The sequence below is a fragment of the Mizuhopecten yessoensis genome, unplaced genomic scaffold (genome assembly GCF_002113885.1).
Source record: "Mizuhopecten yessoensis strain PY_sf001 unplaced genomic scaffold, ASM211388v2 scaffold7669, whole genome shotgun sequence".
NCBI classification, from domain to species: domain Eukaryota; kingdom Metazoa; phylum Mollusca; class Bivalvia; order Pectinida; family Pectinidae; genus Mizuhopecten; species Mizuhopecten yessoensis.
Window position 1 is genome coordinate 1125226 of NW_018407163.1, and position 17414 is coordinate 1142639.

Consider the following 17414-nt stretch of genomic DNA (forward strand, 5'->3'; position numbering starts at 1 on the left):
GGGGGGGGGGGGGCATATAGTGTTGCCCATGTCCGCCCTGTCGCGTCCCATCCCGTCCGCTCCATGAGCGGGGGCATTTATGTCTTACAGACATTTTCTGGTTTTTCTTCTTTTTAAACTTTAAGATATTCTAATCCTCATTTTTACTTGTACATGTATTAGTTTATAGAAATCTGACTGACAGAGAACCACTTTCTATGTACATAAAGTGTTTGTTTTTATTTCAGTACACACATACAATGTACATGTATCATATAAAAAAACAAGTTAATTGACAAAAGAAGACATTTGCATTACATTATGCACTAACGTTTTCACATATTATTATATGATGAATATGTTACTTATCTCTTGTTTTTAAATATCATGTAGATATTATACTAGATTTTTGTTTAATTTTCTTTAACTTGTTATGATAAACCAGACCCAGCAACATTTATTAGCCTAGTGCTAGTATAGGCTTTCATATTCAAACTGGAGAACATCATGTTTTCTTGAGTTTTGATTTTGGGAACAAGTAGCAATGTAAATTTGATAATGGTTTTGTTTGACTGTCCCTAACATATGCAGTGAAGAGTCATTATGATCCCTTATTTGATCAATAATGTCACCTTGAAACTAGAAAACAATGTATATATGTAGTAGGTTAATTCCTAATCTGGTGTCCTTGAAGGTCCCAATGATTGGAGCTGGAGAATCCGGTACGGCGCCATACAGTCGCTGGTGAAGGTTGTGCGTTGTCTTGGTGCGGACAAGAATAAGGAGGGGATGAAGACAGCGGCTTGGAACATCCTACTGAGGGCACACTCCCACGAAAAGGATGACCGTGTCCTCGAGGCACTGAAAGTGGGACAGGTCAGTACATCAATTGTACAGTTATAATTATTTGTAGAAGTACATTAGGCGTTCTCATACATTAGAAATATATAAATTAAAGCTTTAAACTTGACTAATAATGAATAAAAAATAAAAGCTCAGATTGAGCCCTAACCTCTCTACATTTTACATTGGACAGATGCACATAACTACATTTTAAGAAGTGAGCCTATTGTTAAATTTGAAATATCCATTTGTCAATTTCTTTCCCTGATAAGGATTAACTAGAGTAAAAGTATCAGCTAGTCACGGTATATTAATGTATGATGGTTAGACTTTAGAACATTTTCCTGCCACTGCTGTTTCCTCTGGTGGACCACCCCTTACTCAGTACACAGGGTCATTTACTTGCTGATACGTGTATATTATAAACATACTTATCCCTATTACTTTCTTAACAGGTCCATACTGACATAGAGCAAATGTTTGAGAAATTTGCGACACAATCACAGCCAGTGATGATAGGATCCAAGATGGCTGCTGGACTTTCCAACATTTACCTACCCCCACTGCCCCCTCCTGTAGACCACTTCATCCCCAAACCAAAGACCTCCTCCCCACCCTTCAAACTCAAACAGGACATCACCCCTAGAAAGACCCTCCCCAACAGGACATCCCTCAAGTAAGTTTTGTTGTCTAGGTGTTTAGCTGTAAATATTATCATACATTGTATCTTGACCATATGTAAGATGAGCTTCATGCTCAATATGGTATCAAGAATAGATAAAGCCTTTATTATTATTATTTTATTACATATATAATCAAAACTATTTCATGTGAATTCATATATATATATGTTGTCTACATGTAAATACTGGTATAGGATCAGATAAAAGGTCATAATCTATGCAGACCTTTTGAAAAATCAACAGATATTCATTTAAATTTAAAAAAATGTTTGTAAATCATACAGTATGTGCTCTCACTTTGATAGAAACTTAAGCTTAACATAAAGTGCATATCTGTGCTGAGTAAAGCAGACAATACAGGTCTCAGTAATGACAATGTGCATGTCATGATGTAGTACTCCACTACTCCTCATGATGTATCGACATAATTATAAAGTTTGATCACTATAGGACAAGTGTATTAGAGAAATAGAACTAAAGGCAAAGCCTAACCAAGGTCAGTTAAGCAGAAAAATAGGTCGCAGTGACCTACATACACCTCACATGCAGGTGTAATACATGTGAAGATGAATCTGCTTATAAAGTTTGATGAAGATTAATGCATAGTCTAACAAAGATGAGGGACTAGCAGGTCAGCAGAAACAACACCTAATACCCCTCCACTAATGTGGTGCAAGTTTAAAAACTAGTATTCACACATTTTATTGGATACTGCTTTAAAGATATTATCTTTAATCATTTATATTTGTCCCTTGTTCTCCAGTCATCCTTAAGCATGGCTGCTTTTAAACCTCAGAACTCTGTAGCAGGTTTATTTTTCTGATTAAATGTTTATTTCATTCAGTGTTAGGTATCTTTTAACTTTCAAAATATGGTAGAAATATCAAGTTAAAAGATGAGTTTCTGATGTATATATTCAGAAGCCCTGTTACCTGGTACTTTCATGTTGTGTTGTAGAGAGGAGATCATGCTGGCCACAGCACTGTATGAACCACCGGTGGATTTCAAAAAGAGGACAAGCTTTGATTTGAGAAGGATTGTTGAAGATCAGGTTTGTTTTGTATTTTTTTTACACTAAACTTTCAATTATATTAACAAAGTAGAAAAAACACCAGGGAGGGGTTATCATGTATTTAACATTATTGTGTAGTCAATTACATCAGGGCTAAGCTGTTCAGAGCTTGACTAGATTTTCTAATTTGAAACTAGAATATTTAAAAAAAATATTGAAATTCTAAATCAAATTTGTTAGCATTAAGATTCAAATTTTCATCTTATGGCAACAAACACAAAACTATTTGTTTGGTCACCAACGTTTTACTTCTCTAATGTAGATGTAGGTCAGTTATTTGACATAATTCTTAAAAAATATAGTGTCTGCCACAGAAAATGGAGTTATATTTCACAGAATATCATACAATCTATGAAAATCATTTCAATCGAAGAAATTTGATAGACAAAAATCATATAAATCTAATATACGATGTATTGTAAATGTTGCGATGCATGTGGAAAAGTTTTTTGTGTCATGATGGGGAAAGCAGGTAATAATTTCCTGTTGTGATGCAAGTTAACAGTGATAATTATTGATTACAATTTTACCAATGTGTTTGTACTATTGTAGTGGCGTAAGGAGTTACAGACGGAGATGGAGGAGGAGGAACGACAGAGACAGCGAGACCTGGAGGCTAAACACAGGGAGGAAGAGGAAAGGCAAAGATACGTGGCAGAGACACGCGAACAGAAACTGGCTAACAACAAGCGTAGTCCCATACTAGTCGACTCGTCGGACATTTAGGCTGGACACTTGGTGCTCTGGACAGTGAACATCAAACCCAAATGTGTGGAATTGCCTCATTTCTAAGGCCTTCAGCAAAGCTTTGCTCCCAAATTTTTATCTACCCCACTAGTTTTGATGATTCTAAAAAAAAAATTGTAAATTAAGAAAATATTTATTCTGGTCTAGAGCATTGCTTGTTAGAATAAGTAATAACCATCTCTACAGTATGAGGTATTGAAAAGTGGAAATCAACAAAAGGGGTTTTAAGTACAGGCAAAACCAAGAACTGATTGAAAATGTTATTAAACATGTAATAGCCAGTTGTATTTATGTGAATCACCTCTACCTCACCATACTATAGTGCTGCTGCTGAGGACACAATTACACATCTACAGGAGGTGTAGCTAGCTATATATATATGGAATTCCTTTACAGCCAGGATTGTTTGGTTAGTGAGGAATGATGTAGGGGTGCTACCAGCTGTATCCATGAGATTACCATAATTTTGTGATGCTTTGGTACTAAGATATAAATCTACACGATGCACACACATCATGTCTGTTTAGTTTTTCTACAACCTACATGCCACTGGAGCCTCTTATATGTCCTGTAGATAGATGACTGTTTCAGTGATTTGTGCCGCTGGTGACACCTGTGAATTATGTAGTTGCGGCAACTTGTGCCTCTCCGAAGTGGACTCTTTTTCAGTGACTTGTGTTGATGTAGACTTAGCTGGAATGGACCGTTTTGGCAACTCATGTTTCTAGTGCTGTTGGGCTCCTGACTGTAGCAACTTGATTCGGTGGTGTCAATGGTACCATTCCTGGACTGGATGGTTTTGGCAACTTGTGCCACTGGTGCTGCCCCTGAAGCAGACCGATTCAATGACTTGTGTCTCTCCTGGAGTGGACTCCAGGTACTATGTAGTAATATATGCTATCAAGAATTTTTACAACACATCATATTGTTATTATTTCTTTTTTTTCAAGATAACAAAAGGTATTGGTAATTCTCATAAAAAAATAACAAATCATATTGATACATTTACATTTTAAAATGATCTTCGTCTCCTGTCCTATATATATGTTACCAAGGGGTAATACTACAAATTAAAATTGAGTTACATTTTAAATTTTGTTATTTTCAAATTTAAATTTTCAAACCTGACTATGTGATATGATACAGAAACATGTGTGTACTTGGTATATGAAATACAGTAGAGTTTTGATTACCCACTTACAAGTGTATGTATTTACCAAATGTACAACAAGAGAAACTTTTATCACATAAATTTGTATCTTGCTTAATTTATAATGTACATGAATATGTATTTGAGTGTGAGCAATTTCATACAAAATTCTTTATCAAATCATCAGAAAGCTATATACACTAGGTATAAATGTGGGTCAAAACTTACCAACATCTTCCATTAGATATTTAAATACTACTTTTGTTTCTTGAAACATACTGTTTTTTCATGGTCCATGCTTAATTTGAATTTGTTGTATTGAATTACAAGACATATAGACATCAAGGAAAAGTACTATTGTAACAAGTCAGTTACACGATATCTAGATCCTAGGTGTTTATGTGGTGGTTCTCACAGAAATCTTGTTAGTGATGTAATGTATTGTTAACATACTGTTATAACACGTTTACTATGACATGTCAGAAACTTGTTCTTAGTAGAATAGTATGTTGCAAAGAACACATTTGATGCATATAAAATATGTCGCATAGTACGAACAAGTATTGGACCAATATATTTGCTATCTGTGATATATTTATTTTCACTTCTAAACCTCTTTGTTATTGCTCTATGTCGTTATCGTCCTTTGAATTAAGTTTAACAGATGTGAAGTAAATCCGTCCAACAGCTGTAGTTTGTATGCTAGATGTTACTGGCCTTTCATACAAGATATTGTATATGGTATAAAACAAATAAAATATTCATTGTTGTAATTTGAATTCGCTTTTTTTTCTAGTTTCACTGGACAATTACTGGACCATCTGTAAAAACAAACTATTTGTTACATTTTAAATTATTTATTTTCCATTTCATCATAACAGCTTTTTGTGGCTCATATTTTACAAGGGTGAGGTGACTATATTCAACCATATTAATGATTTTTAGGTTACCTGAGCTTTAGCTCAAGTGACCTATTGCTATCTGTCTTCGCCTGTTGTCCGTTAACATTTTACATTTTCAATTTAAGCTGAAATACTGTCAAAGGTATTTCATTGATACTTCATGGGAATGTTGTTATTTTTGAGGTCTATCAGAAATCCAATATGGCCCCTAGGGCTGGCCATTTTGAAAAACTATTTCAAACTTAAAGTAAAGTTCTACTGGGCCAATTTAAATGAAACTTGGTCTAGGAATGATCAACTCATTGTCCTGACAAACTGAACTTAAAAGTTATACTTAACTTTTTTTTACTCAAATTGGTATGGATGATTGACATCATTATCTCCACTAGATATTTCAACAACAGAAATTAATACTGTAGGACTTGGATGACCGTTAAGGCCCATGGGCCTCTTGTTTTGCCACTAATCACAATATAAACAACATTTAACTTCCTGAAATTTTTATTAAATTCATCGAAAGTCAAGGACAACATATAAGTGTCAACAATTATATTGTATGAACTTCTCACTGATGTGTCACATGGAATGTAAGTACAAATGTAAAATCTCAGTAGTGATTGGCCCAGAAATGCACCAACACTTTGAGTATAACAGACTTGTAGAGCATAATTATGAATCTGGTGTGATAATTTGATACTTTCTCATAAACATGCGACTATCTACATTTTGTACACAATATATTTCAGGACCTGACCTTCCCACATTTGTGAGGACATGAGATTGTGTTTCACACATTGTGTAGACTTATGCAAAAAATCAATATACCCATCTAACAGAAAACGTTAGTAACATGCTGTGTACCTTGGTTCCTGCTACAAATCATCAAAAATATCACAGATCTAGAAGTGTGTATAACAATGGAATATAAAAGTAAAAACATTTTGTCTCATGTATGCCTTTAGGCAGATTTACAAATTGCATTTTGAAATTGATTTTTCTTGTCATTATCTAACTTTGGTCTATCTTTAGCGACTGCACTTTTTATACATAATTTTATAATTTAGATGTTGTAATAGATATAAGAGTTACCTGGTAATTTCAAAAAATATAGAAAATAACAGAAAAATATAACATACAAAACAGCAGCATTTTGATGGCATATGACCACTGTAAATGAACATTTGTAATATCTTACATAAATTAATCTTTCTAAACAACAGAAAATTATTTTGAAATGGCAAGACTGACAGTAAATAAGATGACTCATATTTTTTTACTTTGGAGGAAAATACCACAAAGAACTAGCTGGACCTGTAGGCATTTTGAAAGTAAGCATACCAGTGCCATTAACATGTAACATAATATATGGGGACTTTGGAATCTGGTTCCGATAACACAAGTTTCACAAAAGCTTTTTGATATCAATCTTGCTCCCTTCTCTTAAATTTCACACAATTATCTACAATACATGTACATTTGTATAAAATGTATTGTGAAACGTTTTCAACAGTTCAATGACAAATGTAATCAAGTTCATTAAGGAAATCGGCCTCTGTAACAAAATATAGCATTTACTCGTATAATACTGATATTTACATTTTTTTGTTTGAAGCATTAGGTCTGAAATGTCCCCATTTTGACAGACCATAAAAATAAAGCCAAAACAAGCACAAATCACACAAAAGTAATTAATAAATATAGACATTATATTATACAGTTTAATATTGTTTTCTCCGACAATAAAAATATAAAAAAAAATGAGAAAATTGAAATCATTAGGTAGCAGAGTACAGTTGAAATGGCTTGACCCTAAAAATAAAGGGCATGTTTTGGATAAACATGGATAGCGGATTCATCCTGCACAACACACCTACATATTTATATTTATAAACTAAATTTTGAAAACAGGTTTTTTAGAAGATTTTTTTTTTTTCAAAAAGTGATTCCCCAGATTTGGGTCTTGTGAAAACAATGGTTACCACATCAAAAAATGCAAAAAAACATGATTTTTTAACCCAAAATTTGAGCCACGCAAGTAGTAACTTTTTTCTTAAAAACTGTCTTAAATTAAATATCCCTACCTGGTAACAGAAATACTCACGGTTTAGCATAGGTCGTTCAACTGGATTTTTCACAATATTTACACATGTGCTGAGTACAAAAATAGACTACATGAAAAGCTAGCTTTTGTCGTGTAGACACAGAATTGTAAATGGCCAAAAATGTAGTCTCAAGCCAAATTCGTTTTTGTTTTTTTTTAAATGTTAAGCCCACAAAGTCCAATTCATCATGTATATGCCAATTTTAGTGCTGATATTTTGATACATGTAATATTACAGGGGTTATTCATTGTACAAAAATTTCACCCATGGCCACCGTACGCTACTGTACACTGCTACCTTATGATGAAGAAATTCAATGTACAACTTGTATTCAGTCAGGCCCAGAAATTACCTTAGAATTAAATCTAGTACATTGTAATAGAAATGTATGTACCATATTTATCAAATGTGTACATGTAGCTATGCATCATATAAAAGTACAATTAACATATTGACATACCCTGAAAATTGGTTTCAGAAGATTTCTTAAAATCTTACTGATTTCCATCCTAACACATCACATACACAGGATGTTTATTCATCACAAGGTTAAAATATCCCCACCCATGGAGAGTAAAACTAGTTCTGTGGTACATGAGGGTGCAGAAGCAAAGCTATGCTATTTGCAGTCCACAGTTAGTTTGTGGTGATCTTTCATGGGCAATCATAATTTTAAATGGAATAAGCATAAGGGAATAAAAAGCACTTCTTTGTTAAAAATTTCTAGGATATAGAAAACCATAGAAGAGAGCATATTGTGAGTAGTATAATATTAAAAATTGCACAGACTACGTACATGTTATAAAACTGAGGGGAGGTATACTACATCATCTAATTACACTCATGCACACATACAGTGGTAAATTCAGATCTACAGGGTTGTTTTACAACCGATCCCTGTTGTATATATCAAAGGGATTCAAGATATCTAAAGCAGAAAAACCTTAACTTAACTAACCCTGTTTCAAAAATACTAAAGCATCATGAGAAAATATTGTCAAAAACAGAAATGTATAGATCATAAGATGCTGTGTTGGCTCAGGTGTTAAAGTGGAGAGAAATACACCCCTACACCGCCCACATTAAAATCATAAAAATGGTAGAAGCTTACGTAAAACTAATGTCTAAACGTTACAACATGGCATATTGCAAGAATTTAGAATTTTTGCAAATAGTTAAACAAGAAAGCAAATTAACTGACTAGATTAATATTTCTTGGTGTATGAAGGTTTTAAGCACTATAAGCTAACATAACCAACACACAGCTAAACTGTACCATGTACTTGGTGGATATAAATGTGACTATTACATATAGTTTCAATAATTACATATTAAAGTTTAAAAGGTTTCTACAAATCTTTAATAATCTCATTACTTGATGAAGAAAATGATGTCATTTAGCTCCTGAATACATTAGGGGACTACAGAGACAATTCCTTGAGTTAATAGAATCTGGGATGATAAGGTTTCTCTTATCACCCAATAGAGTACTAACCAAGATATTATAAATTATGCATATATACTGTACTACAGATACAGTGACTGTAGGGAAGCATGCTCCTCATCACTCGGTATATTCCTCATGTACTTGGTCCTTAAAAATGGTGGAGATAGTGTATTTTGTGAATACATCAATTAATTGTTGGTGTTAAATGTTTCGATTATAGCGGAGCAACTGTAGCAAGAAATATATCGTTAGCATGTATCTTTAGCAGTATTGGTTCTGTAAGCTTGTAAGGACCCATGAACCTTCCCTCAAATGTCTCAGTAATGTTATAGCCTCCTTCGTTCGTCAAACCAAAGTCCTTCAGTGTAATATTGACTGGGGCAGGCATTCCGTAGATAGATCCATTCAGGATAGAAATGGCATAACTTCCTTTCTCCAGCAGTGCTTTCACCCAGCCTGTAACAATTCCTTGCTGAAAAAAGGTAAAATAGATATATAAATATTTCTACTGATCACTTCATGTAATTTGTGATAACTCATATCTGATCAGTGAAGATTTATATTTTCTTGTAGGGGATAACTACATTTTAAGATATTGAGCATAATATAATTATTTTTAGTGCTACTAATTTTAAACGTGATCACTTTAGTTTGGGAAAATTATTATGATAACAAAGCTTCCTTATTATTGTAACAGGAAGTACCACATCAATAATAAACACCATAAAAGTGAGATTGCAAAATTTCATATACTGGATTAAAAAAATTCCATTAAATATTACATCAGTCCATGGGCGTTTCCACACATTCTCTGCCTGCACGCCAAGTGGGTCCTGATTGATGTCGATGACACGCTTGTTGAGTAGAAGGTTGCGGGATGATGGCTTGATATTCCTCAGGTCGACAGACATGAACAGTGGAGCAGCAAACATGGCCCACATCCCAAACTGTGATCTTTCCTGGCCATCACTTAGACTGTAGTCTCCAACTATTAACTGTCAGTGAAACATAGTGTTATACTAATTACATATTTACATGGCCAACATCCCCAACTGTGATCTTTACTGGCCATCACTTAGACTGTAGAATTAACTGTCAGTGATACATAGTGTTATACTAATTACATATTAACATGGCCCACATCCCCAACTGTGAAATTTATTGGCCATCACTTAGACTGCAGAATTAACTGTCAGTGATACATAGTGTTATACTAATTACATATTAACATGGCCCACATCCCCAACTGTGAAATTTATTGGCCATCACTTAGACTGCAGAATTAACTGTCAGTGATACATAGTGTTATACTAATTACATATTTACATGGCCCCCATCCCCAACTGCGATCTTTACTGGCCGTCACTTAGACTGTAGTCTCCAACAATTAACTGTCAGGGATACATAGTGTTATACTAATTACATATTAACATGGCCCACATCCCCAACTGTGAAATTTATTGGCCATCACTTAGACTGCAGAATTAACTGTCAGTGATACATAATGTTATACTAATTATATATTTTCATGGCCCACATCCCCAACTATGATCTTTACTGGCCATCACTTAGACTGTAGAATTAACTGTCAGTGATACATAGTGTTATACTAATTACATATTAACATGGCCCACATCCTCAACTGTGAAATTTATTGGCCATCACTTAGACTGCAGAATTAACTGTCAGTGATACATAATGTTATACTAATTATATATTTTCATGGCCCACATCCCCAACTGTGATCTTTACTGGCCATCACTTAGACTGTAGTCTCCAACAATTAACTGTCAGTGAAACATAGTGTTATATTAATTACATATTTACATGGCCCACATCCCCAACTATGATCTTTACTGGCCATCACTTAGACTGTAGTCTCAAACAATTAACTGCCAGTCATACAAAGTGTTATACAAATTACATATTTACATGGCCCACATCCCAAACTGTGATCTTTACTGGCCGTCACTTAGACTGTAGAATTAATCTCAGTGATACATCGTGATATACTAATAACATGTTTACATGGCCCACATCCCCAACTGTGATCTTTACTGGCCGTCACTTAGACTGTAGAATTAAATGTCAGTGATACATAGTGTTATACTAATTATATATTTACATAGCCCACATCCCAAACTGTGATCTTTACTGGCCATCACTTAGACTGTAGAATTAATTTCAGTGATACATAGTGTTATACTAATTACATATTTACATGGCCCACATCCCAAACTGTGATCTTTACTGGCCATCACTTAGACTGCAGAATTAACTGTCAGTGATACATAGTGTTATATTAATTACATATTTACATGGCCCACATCCCCAACTGTGATCCTTCCTGGCCATCACTTAGACTGTAGAATTAACTGTCAGTGATACATAGTGTTATATTAATTACATATTTACATGGCCCACATCCCCAACTGTGATCTTTACTGCCCGTCACTTAGACTGTAGTCTCCAACAATTACAACTGTCAGTGATACATAGTGTTAATACTTAATACATATTTACCATGTGAAATTTAAGGTTTGAACAAGTATTGTTTTTCAAAACATTTTCACCTGTGAAGTGCAAGTTTTCACTGTGAAACATGAGTATTTAATCAAATATCTATATTACAATAAAAAAACAAAATCACTTTAAAGAGTGTTATTGACAGTAACATAAACATAGTTGACTTATTTTTGCTACAGATATTTGTAAGAGATTTGTATTAACATGTGACCCCCACCACAGCACAAATTTATATGAAAAGTTACATGGAACAAAATAAATTGACTTATGGTAAAACAAAATTGTGTCCTAACTCCAACCATGTATTAACCTATGAAGTATTCTACAACCAATCTGTTCATTAGGTAGATTTACATAGCGTGCATGCAATCTAAGTGTAAAAATTAACTTTGTTTAACAATGAATTTAATCTGAAAACATTAGTTTCATAATTATTGTAAAATAAATAGTTTTTATTTTTTTTACGAAATATTATATGACATTGATACCTCGTCAGGGTCATTCCAGTGTCCAGGGCCTGCGACCTTGGAGAAGTCGTACAGGTCTAGACTATAGAACTCTATCACGTTGTAGACTCGCTCCCAGCTGTCTGTGATGTCAATGGCGTTCCTCCAGGAGTTACACAGTTTCGCCACTCCCACATAATCAGAAAACTGGAAAATAATGTAATTATAAGATTTCAGTTTATCAAGTTTTACGATTCTAAACTAAGAAATCAAAGTATATAGCTTTACTTAATCTTCAAATCTTATAGCACACTGGCTTTTACTTGTTAGTTTCAACACATATTTTCTTCGAGGTGAATTTTAATTTGTGGTACATGCTTTTATTCAACTGATCACATATCAATCTGGATTTTTTTTTAGCAATCATCAGTCTAATGTATGAAATTTACAACTGCATGCGACGCAACAAACTTTAAACTTTAAATTAGCGAAACTCTCATTCTTACTTCATAATGTACTTACCAACTTTCCAATACAAGCAGGATAACTACAAGAAAATGCAATAGGTCTCCCTGTCTGATTTAGGAAAGATCCCATCACTTCATATCCTGGAACAAAAGGTACACTTATAATCATGTAACTCCATCATCTCAGTAAATTGTGTCACAGATCATAAAGTCAGGGTTACAGACAAAGTGGATTATTATTCTGGGGCCATTTAATCATGCATGTTAGATATTTAAGGAAGCTGATAAAAACAGGTGTCAGTAAAGTTAGGTTGAATAATAAAATGAACATCAGCTGGGCCTTTTGATTATACAGAATAAGTTGCTTAAATGTTTCAACATATTTGACTTCAGTGACCTTGAAAGAGAGTCAAAGCTATTCATTTGAAAACATTTGGTAGCCTTAAGTCTATTATGCTATTTGCAAAATATCAGCATCCTGGGTTATTGAGAAGATGTGGTTTAAAGAAAAAGTTGCCGCCTGACGGACAGACGATGCACCACAGCATAAGCTCACCTGGACGGAACTAATAACCACTTAAAACAATTTAACTGCTCTTCAGTAATTTACAGGAAATACAAGCTATTCCGATTGATATGTCTCACCTATGACCATCAATGCACATATCAGAGAAACTAACTTAAACACAAACACTTAATGTTGATGGAGATGCTGACAAAGTCAATGGACCATGAAAGGTAGGCCGCATCCAACATTTGATACATGGGTTGAGATGCACTACCGAAAATGCATCTATGTTCCAAATTTGGTTGGTCTAGCATTTGTACTTTCAGTGAAACTAACTTAAACACAAACACTTTATATTAAGGTGGAAAAGTAACACCTGGTCCGTCTCGCCTCTAACTTTGGCACTTTGCAGCACATGAACAAAGTGAACCAGGTTTTTGTCATTATACAGAATTTGTTAACAACTGGAGTTTGTATACACTACATACCTGTTATCATGTCGGACCCACCCTCACAACAATCCATCTTGAGCATGTCCACTCCCCATTCTTTGAGACTGAGAGCATCCCTCTGGATGAAGAATTTACTACCTGGGTAACCCTTACAGGTCCTTAAACCCATGTCTAGGTAGATCCCTAGCTTCAGACCTTTAGAATGAACCTGTCGAAACAAATGGAATTTAGTGAAGGCATCATAGCTTAGATATTCCTGCAGAATATAAACAGACTGAAAGTATGGACAAGCCATCAGATTACATCAATCTAGTCTATTTAGTGTTATCAATCAACGTTTAAACAGCAGCAGAGAGGTCGTCTAATTGGCTCTGGTGGAGGAGAGACGACAGAGCTGGATGCCATCCACCGACAGGCAGTGATTTGGCCAATCACTGTCGCCTCGCCACCTTTAGGGCGTTCCAGGATAGGAGTCCGAACGCCCCATGAGTGGTGGTCCTGGCTGATGACGTCAGTGGATATTGCAATCAAGCTATTGTATGAAGGTACTTAAAGGTACATGTAAATTATTTGTATTACTCTATAACGCAGTCAAATTATCAAATGATTTCAGATCTTCATGTACCTCATCTTCAAGGAGTGTCATATGAATTATTTCTTTATGGTCTATAATTAGATGTAAAATGTATCTTTACTAAATCTTGATGTGCAGGAGATTATACAAGACTTTAATACCCTTCCAACCAAAAAGATATACAACCTTTAAGGCATTGTATTTATGTTTCCTTTGATAAACATACCAACTAAAAAGGTTGTTAAAATCCAATAACAACAAGGACAATAGCAAGTGAACGTTTTCCAATCAGACACTGTTTTGATCTTTCCAACAAACTATTTGAGTAATCAGGACCAATCATGACATGACGCAAAATTCAAATTAGGAATGAAATTTCTGATTGTTTCTGACTGACATTCAGCACCTGACAGAACTAGTAGCAATAGAAAGCCTGATCTTGTTCCTGTGAAAATGGCTTTTATGTGAATTGGTATAGCAGTTTGTTTAAAATGTATTTTAAATCCAAGGACACTTCAATGACGATAAAATGATATCATCTTTGTTGTTTTTAATGTAAATATAAGGAATGAAATGCATGTTTTTTAACATTTATGATAGCAAAAAACACAAGTTTCATTCAAACATATGCTATAATGCGCGCTTGCTCATCGTGAAATATGTTTCAACATAACTATGTTTCATATAACATAACCATTAAAAAGATGCAGTTCAATCCTTAAATAATAGAATACATCATCCTAGTTATCACAATCAACATTGACCACACACTGAAGCTGTCATGCAGTGTTAAATAACCATGAAATAAAGTTTTGAAATGTAACATCACCTACTATTTATAAATGCCACATGGAACATTGAGATAAATATACTATTAACTTATTTCTCTTACAAAAATTATCTATCAACTTTTATCAACTGAATTTAAATCACTTTTGTTGGCCTGGATGGAAGGGCACCATAATGTGGGAGGAAATCAGAGCATATGCTACCATACCTTTTCACATCCAATTCAGAAATCTAAACCGGGCTGTCTTAGTGAAAGGTGAGTGTGCTATACATTTCAATGTCTGACCTCCCTGAGATAGCGTCACCACTTTGCAACAAAGGCAAACATGGTGGCACTTTATTTTGGTTTCCTGCTCGAAGTTATTTGTTGACAAAAATTAAAGGTAACTTTGTAGAACATGTGATAGAAAGAATCCCATATAAAACTTGTTATATAAAATCCCTTGAAATGGGAACAGATTTGAGATTCTCTTAACATTGGCAAGTCTTTGATAATTGATAGTCAAGTGATGACCAATAGATTGTGACTACAATGATCAAAGGGTAATACATACATAATCAGCCAAGTATTTCATTCCGTGTGGGAACCTGTCCTTGTCAGGCTGCAAGATTCCCTGTGAGTCCCTCTGCTTACTCATCCAGCAGTCGTCCAAAGAAATGTAGCTAAAGCCAGCCTCCTTGTAGCCATCTTTTTCCATTCTGTTGGCAATCTCCATTATCAATTCCTCACTGAAATGTTTACAATTTAACCAGAAAATATATAATGAGCTGATAAAAGGCTAAACATAATAATTAACTCCTCAAGAAAAGATGCCAATAAAATATCAACAATATGCATAATAAAGAAATATATTTTACTTTTAAATTACGCTCTGAAAAGATTTTCTCAAAATCAACATGCCAAGTATGTATAATATAATGAATCAATATAAATACATGAAAGAGAAAATTGTCCTTCAATTTATATTAGCAATTTTTTAATGAATATTACCAGGTACACAATTTTAATTTGATAAACAAAGGTTGTAGCAATAATATGTATGATTATTTTATGTCTGGTGAATTTACCTGATACAGTTCTTTGGGTCATTCTTACAGTCCAAGTTACATCTGAACCTTTCCCACTGCATCCAGCCCATGGGAGGAGTTAAGGCTAACCCATTGTTTAAACACCTGACAACAGGTACCAGGAACACCAGGACAAACAGATTAAAAAATTCCATGGCAGCCCCCGAACTACAAACAGAAACATAATCACTGCATGATCTCTTTTGATATATAGACCTACTTATAGCTGTCTGTCAGTCTTCATCATGTTTTTTGCACATGTCTGGATTTTAATTGCCAACAAGGAAGTATTTCCCCCTCTTATTCCTTGGCCAACACTCTATTCCCCCCTCCCAGAAGTCTTGTCTCAAGACTTTGTGAGGGAACCCTGTGGGTCCTCCTTGTGTATCAATGTACCTTCTCTACTCAATGGGAACTGGCCTTACAAGGCACCCCCTGATCCCACAGTAACGCTGGTTCAACCAAATGTAAAGAGTGGCCACACTCTATGTTGCTGAACTAGTTGGTGATTCCTGCGGTCATACCTCATTGTTGGAAAAGCTAGCTTTTCAGGAAGGTAGAATCCCCCTCTTATTCCTTGACTTTTACAATTGTAACAAGCACTTATCCAGATCATGTACCATGCCATACATGCATTAATTGGAGTCTCATTCTATAATCAAGGTCACAATTGGAGGTCAATATTTTACTTTTTTTTAAGAGCCATCTACTTCACTTACTAATCCTAGCTACTTGTACTATTGTTTAAGGAAGCTGATTATATAAAAACTTAGCAGAGTCCATTCATGACTATATTCCCAATAATCTTGACAAAATATATCAAACTGATTGCTTATATTTATTGTCATTTTCTTCATCACTACCTGAGTATTATGCATTTTGTCTGTTACAAGTAGCTAGCTATTTGATTGGTGACAGGTTAAAAAAACTGACCAATCACTATGCTGATACATGTTCTTTGAAGATAACAAAGGAGAGACATGCAACTTCAAAGACACTAAATTTTATTGTTACAATGTTACCTGCAGGGATCTGGATTCTTTTGTTGCCTTTTACCAGTTTATAGTTCATACCAGTACGGCCTCATTCTTTTATCGCGATCCAAACAGTTGAATCGTTTGAACCAGAAGAGGGGGGGAGGGGGGGCAGCTGAAAAGGCTCTCTTCACATCTTCGAGACCTGCACTGTTAATGTCTAAGATACATACATAGCTATAAGAATACAAACCGCATCTATGGTGACAGTACACAAATCGGATCACCAAACCAGTTAAAAACAAATCATTAGTTAAAAAAAAATGGTGCATGGCTATCTATTCTAAGATTACATCATTGTTATAACTGATTTGGTGACACATTTATTGATTTACAAGTATTTTTGCAAAATGTAATCCAATTTGGGTACTGATCCGATTTGGGTACTGCCACCTTACCTATAGACTTATGCAGTTATGCTGTTATGTGCCTAGCAGTCAGTCACTTCAGTCAGCTGCCGGAAGTTTACAATATTCTGGTCAGTATAAATTGCAGATTTTATGTCGAAACAGACATGTATGTCAACAAATTAAAACTAATCAGTTGACTCAAATAAAGACTTATTTTATTACATAATTGTGTATTTATATAATTTCTATAATAAACCCAACTGTTGTTTTGAATT

The 17414-nt window shown here is 34.6% G+C and overlaps 2 protein-coding genes across 3 annotated transcripts in view; one reads left to right on the forward strand and one right to left on the reverse strand.

Moving 5' to 3' along the window:
- LOC110454092 (transmembrane protein 232-like) overlaps window positions 1-5241 on the forward strand; it is a 23374-nt gene extending 18133 nt beyond the window's left edge. For both annotated transcript variants that reach the window (XM_021503441.1, XM_021503442.1), the window contains 4 exons: window positions 674-855; window positions 1278-1498; window positions 2463-2556; window positions 3130-5241. In XM_021503441.1, coding sequence (XP_021359116.1) covers window positions 674-855; window positions 1278-1498; window positions 2463-2556; window positions 3130-3303 — 671 coding nt within the window. In that variant the 3' untranslated portion in view covers window positions 3304-5241. The remainder of the gene's footprint in view (window positions 1-673; window positions 856-1277; window positions 1499-2462; window positions 2557-3129) is intronic.
- A 2461-nt stretch (window positions 5242-7702) lies between these two features.
- Window positions 7703-17270, reverse strand: LOC110454106 (alpha-N-acetylgalactosaminidase-like). The gene is made up of 8 exons (XM_021503470.1): window positions 17188-17270; window positions 15756-15923; window positions 15242-15416; window positions 13361-13532; window positions 12420-12505; window positions 11940-12104; window positions 9708-9920; window positions 7703-9397 (listed from the first exon to the last, which is right to left on the reverse strand). The coding sequence occupies exons 2-8, from the start codon at window positions 15908-15910 to the stop codon at window positions 9140-9142; spliced, it is 1224 nt and encodes a 407-aa protein (XP_021359145.1). The 5' UTR covers window positions 15911-15923; window positions 17188-17270; the 3' UTR covers window positions 7703-9139.
- Window positions 17271-17414: the final 144 nt, after the last annotated feature.

Coding starts and splice junctions, on each gene's coding strand:
- LOC110454106 (XM_021503470.1), bottom strand. CDS start 15,910: ATGGAATTTTTTAATCTGTTTGTCCTGGTGTTCCTGGTACCTGTTGTC. Junction 15,417..15,755: donor GACCCAAAGAACTGTATCAG/GTAAATTCACCA, acceptor TAAACATTTCAG/TGAGGAATTGATAATGGAGA. Junction 9,398..9,707: donor GGAAACGCCCATGGACTGAT/GTAATATTTAAT, acceptor ACCTTTTTTCAG/CAAGGAATTGTTACAGGCTG.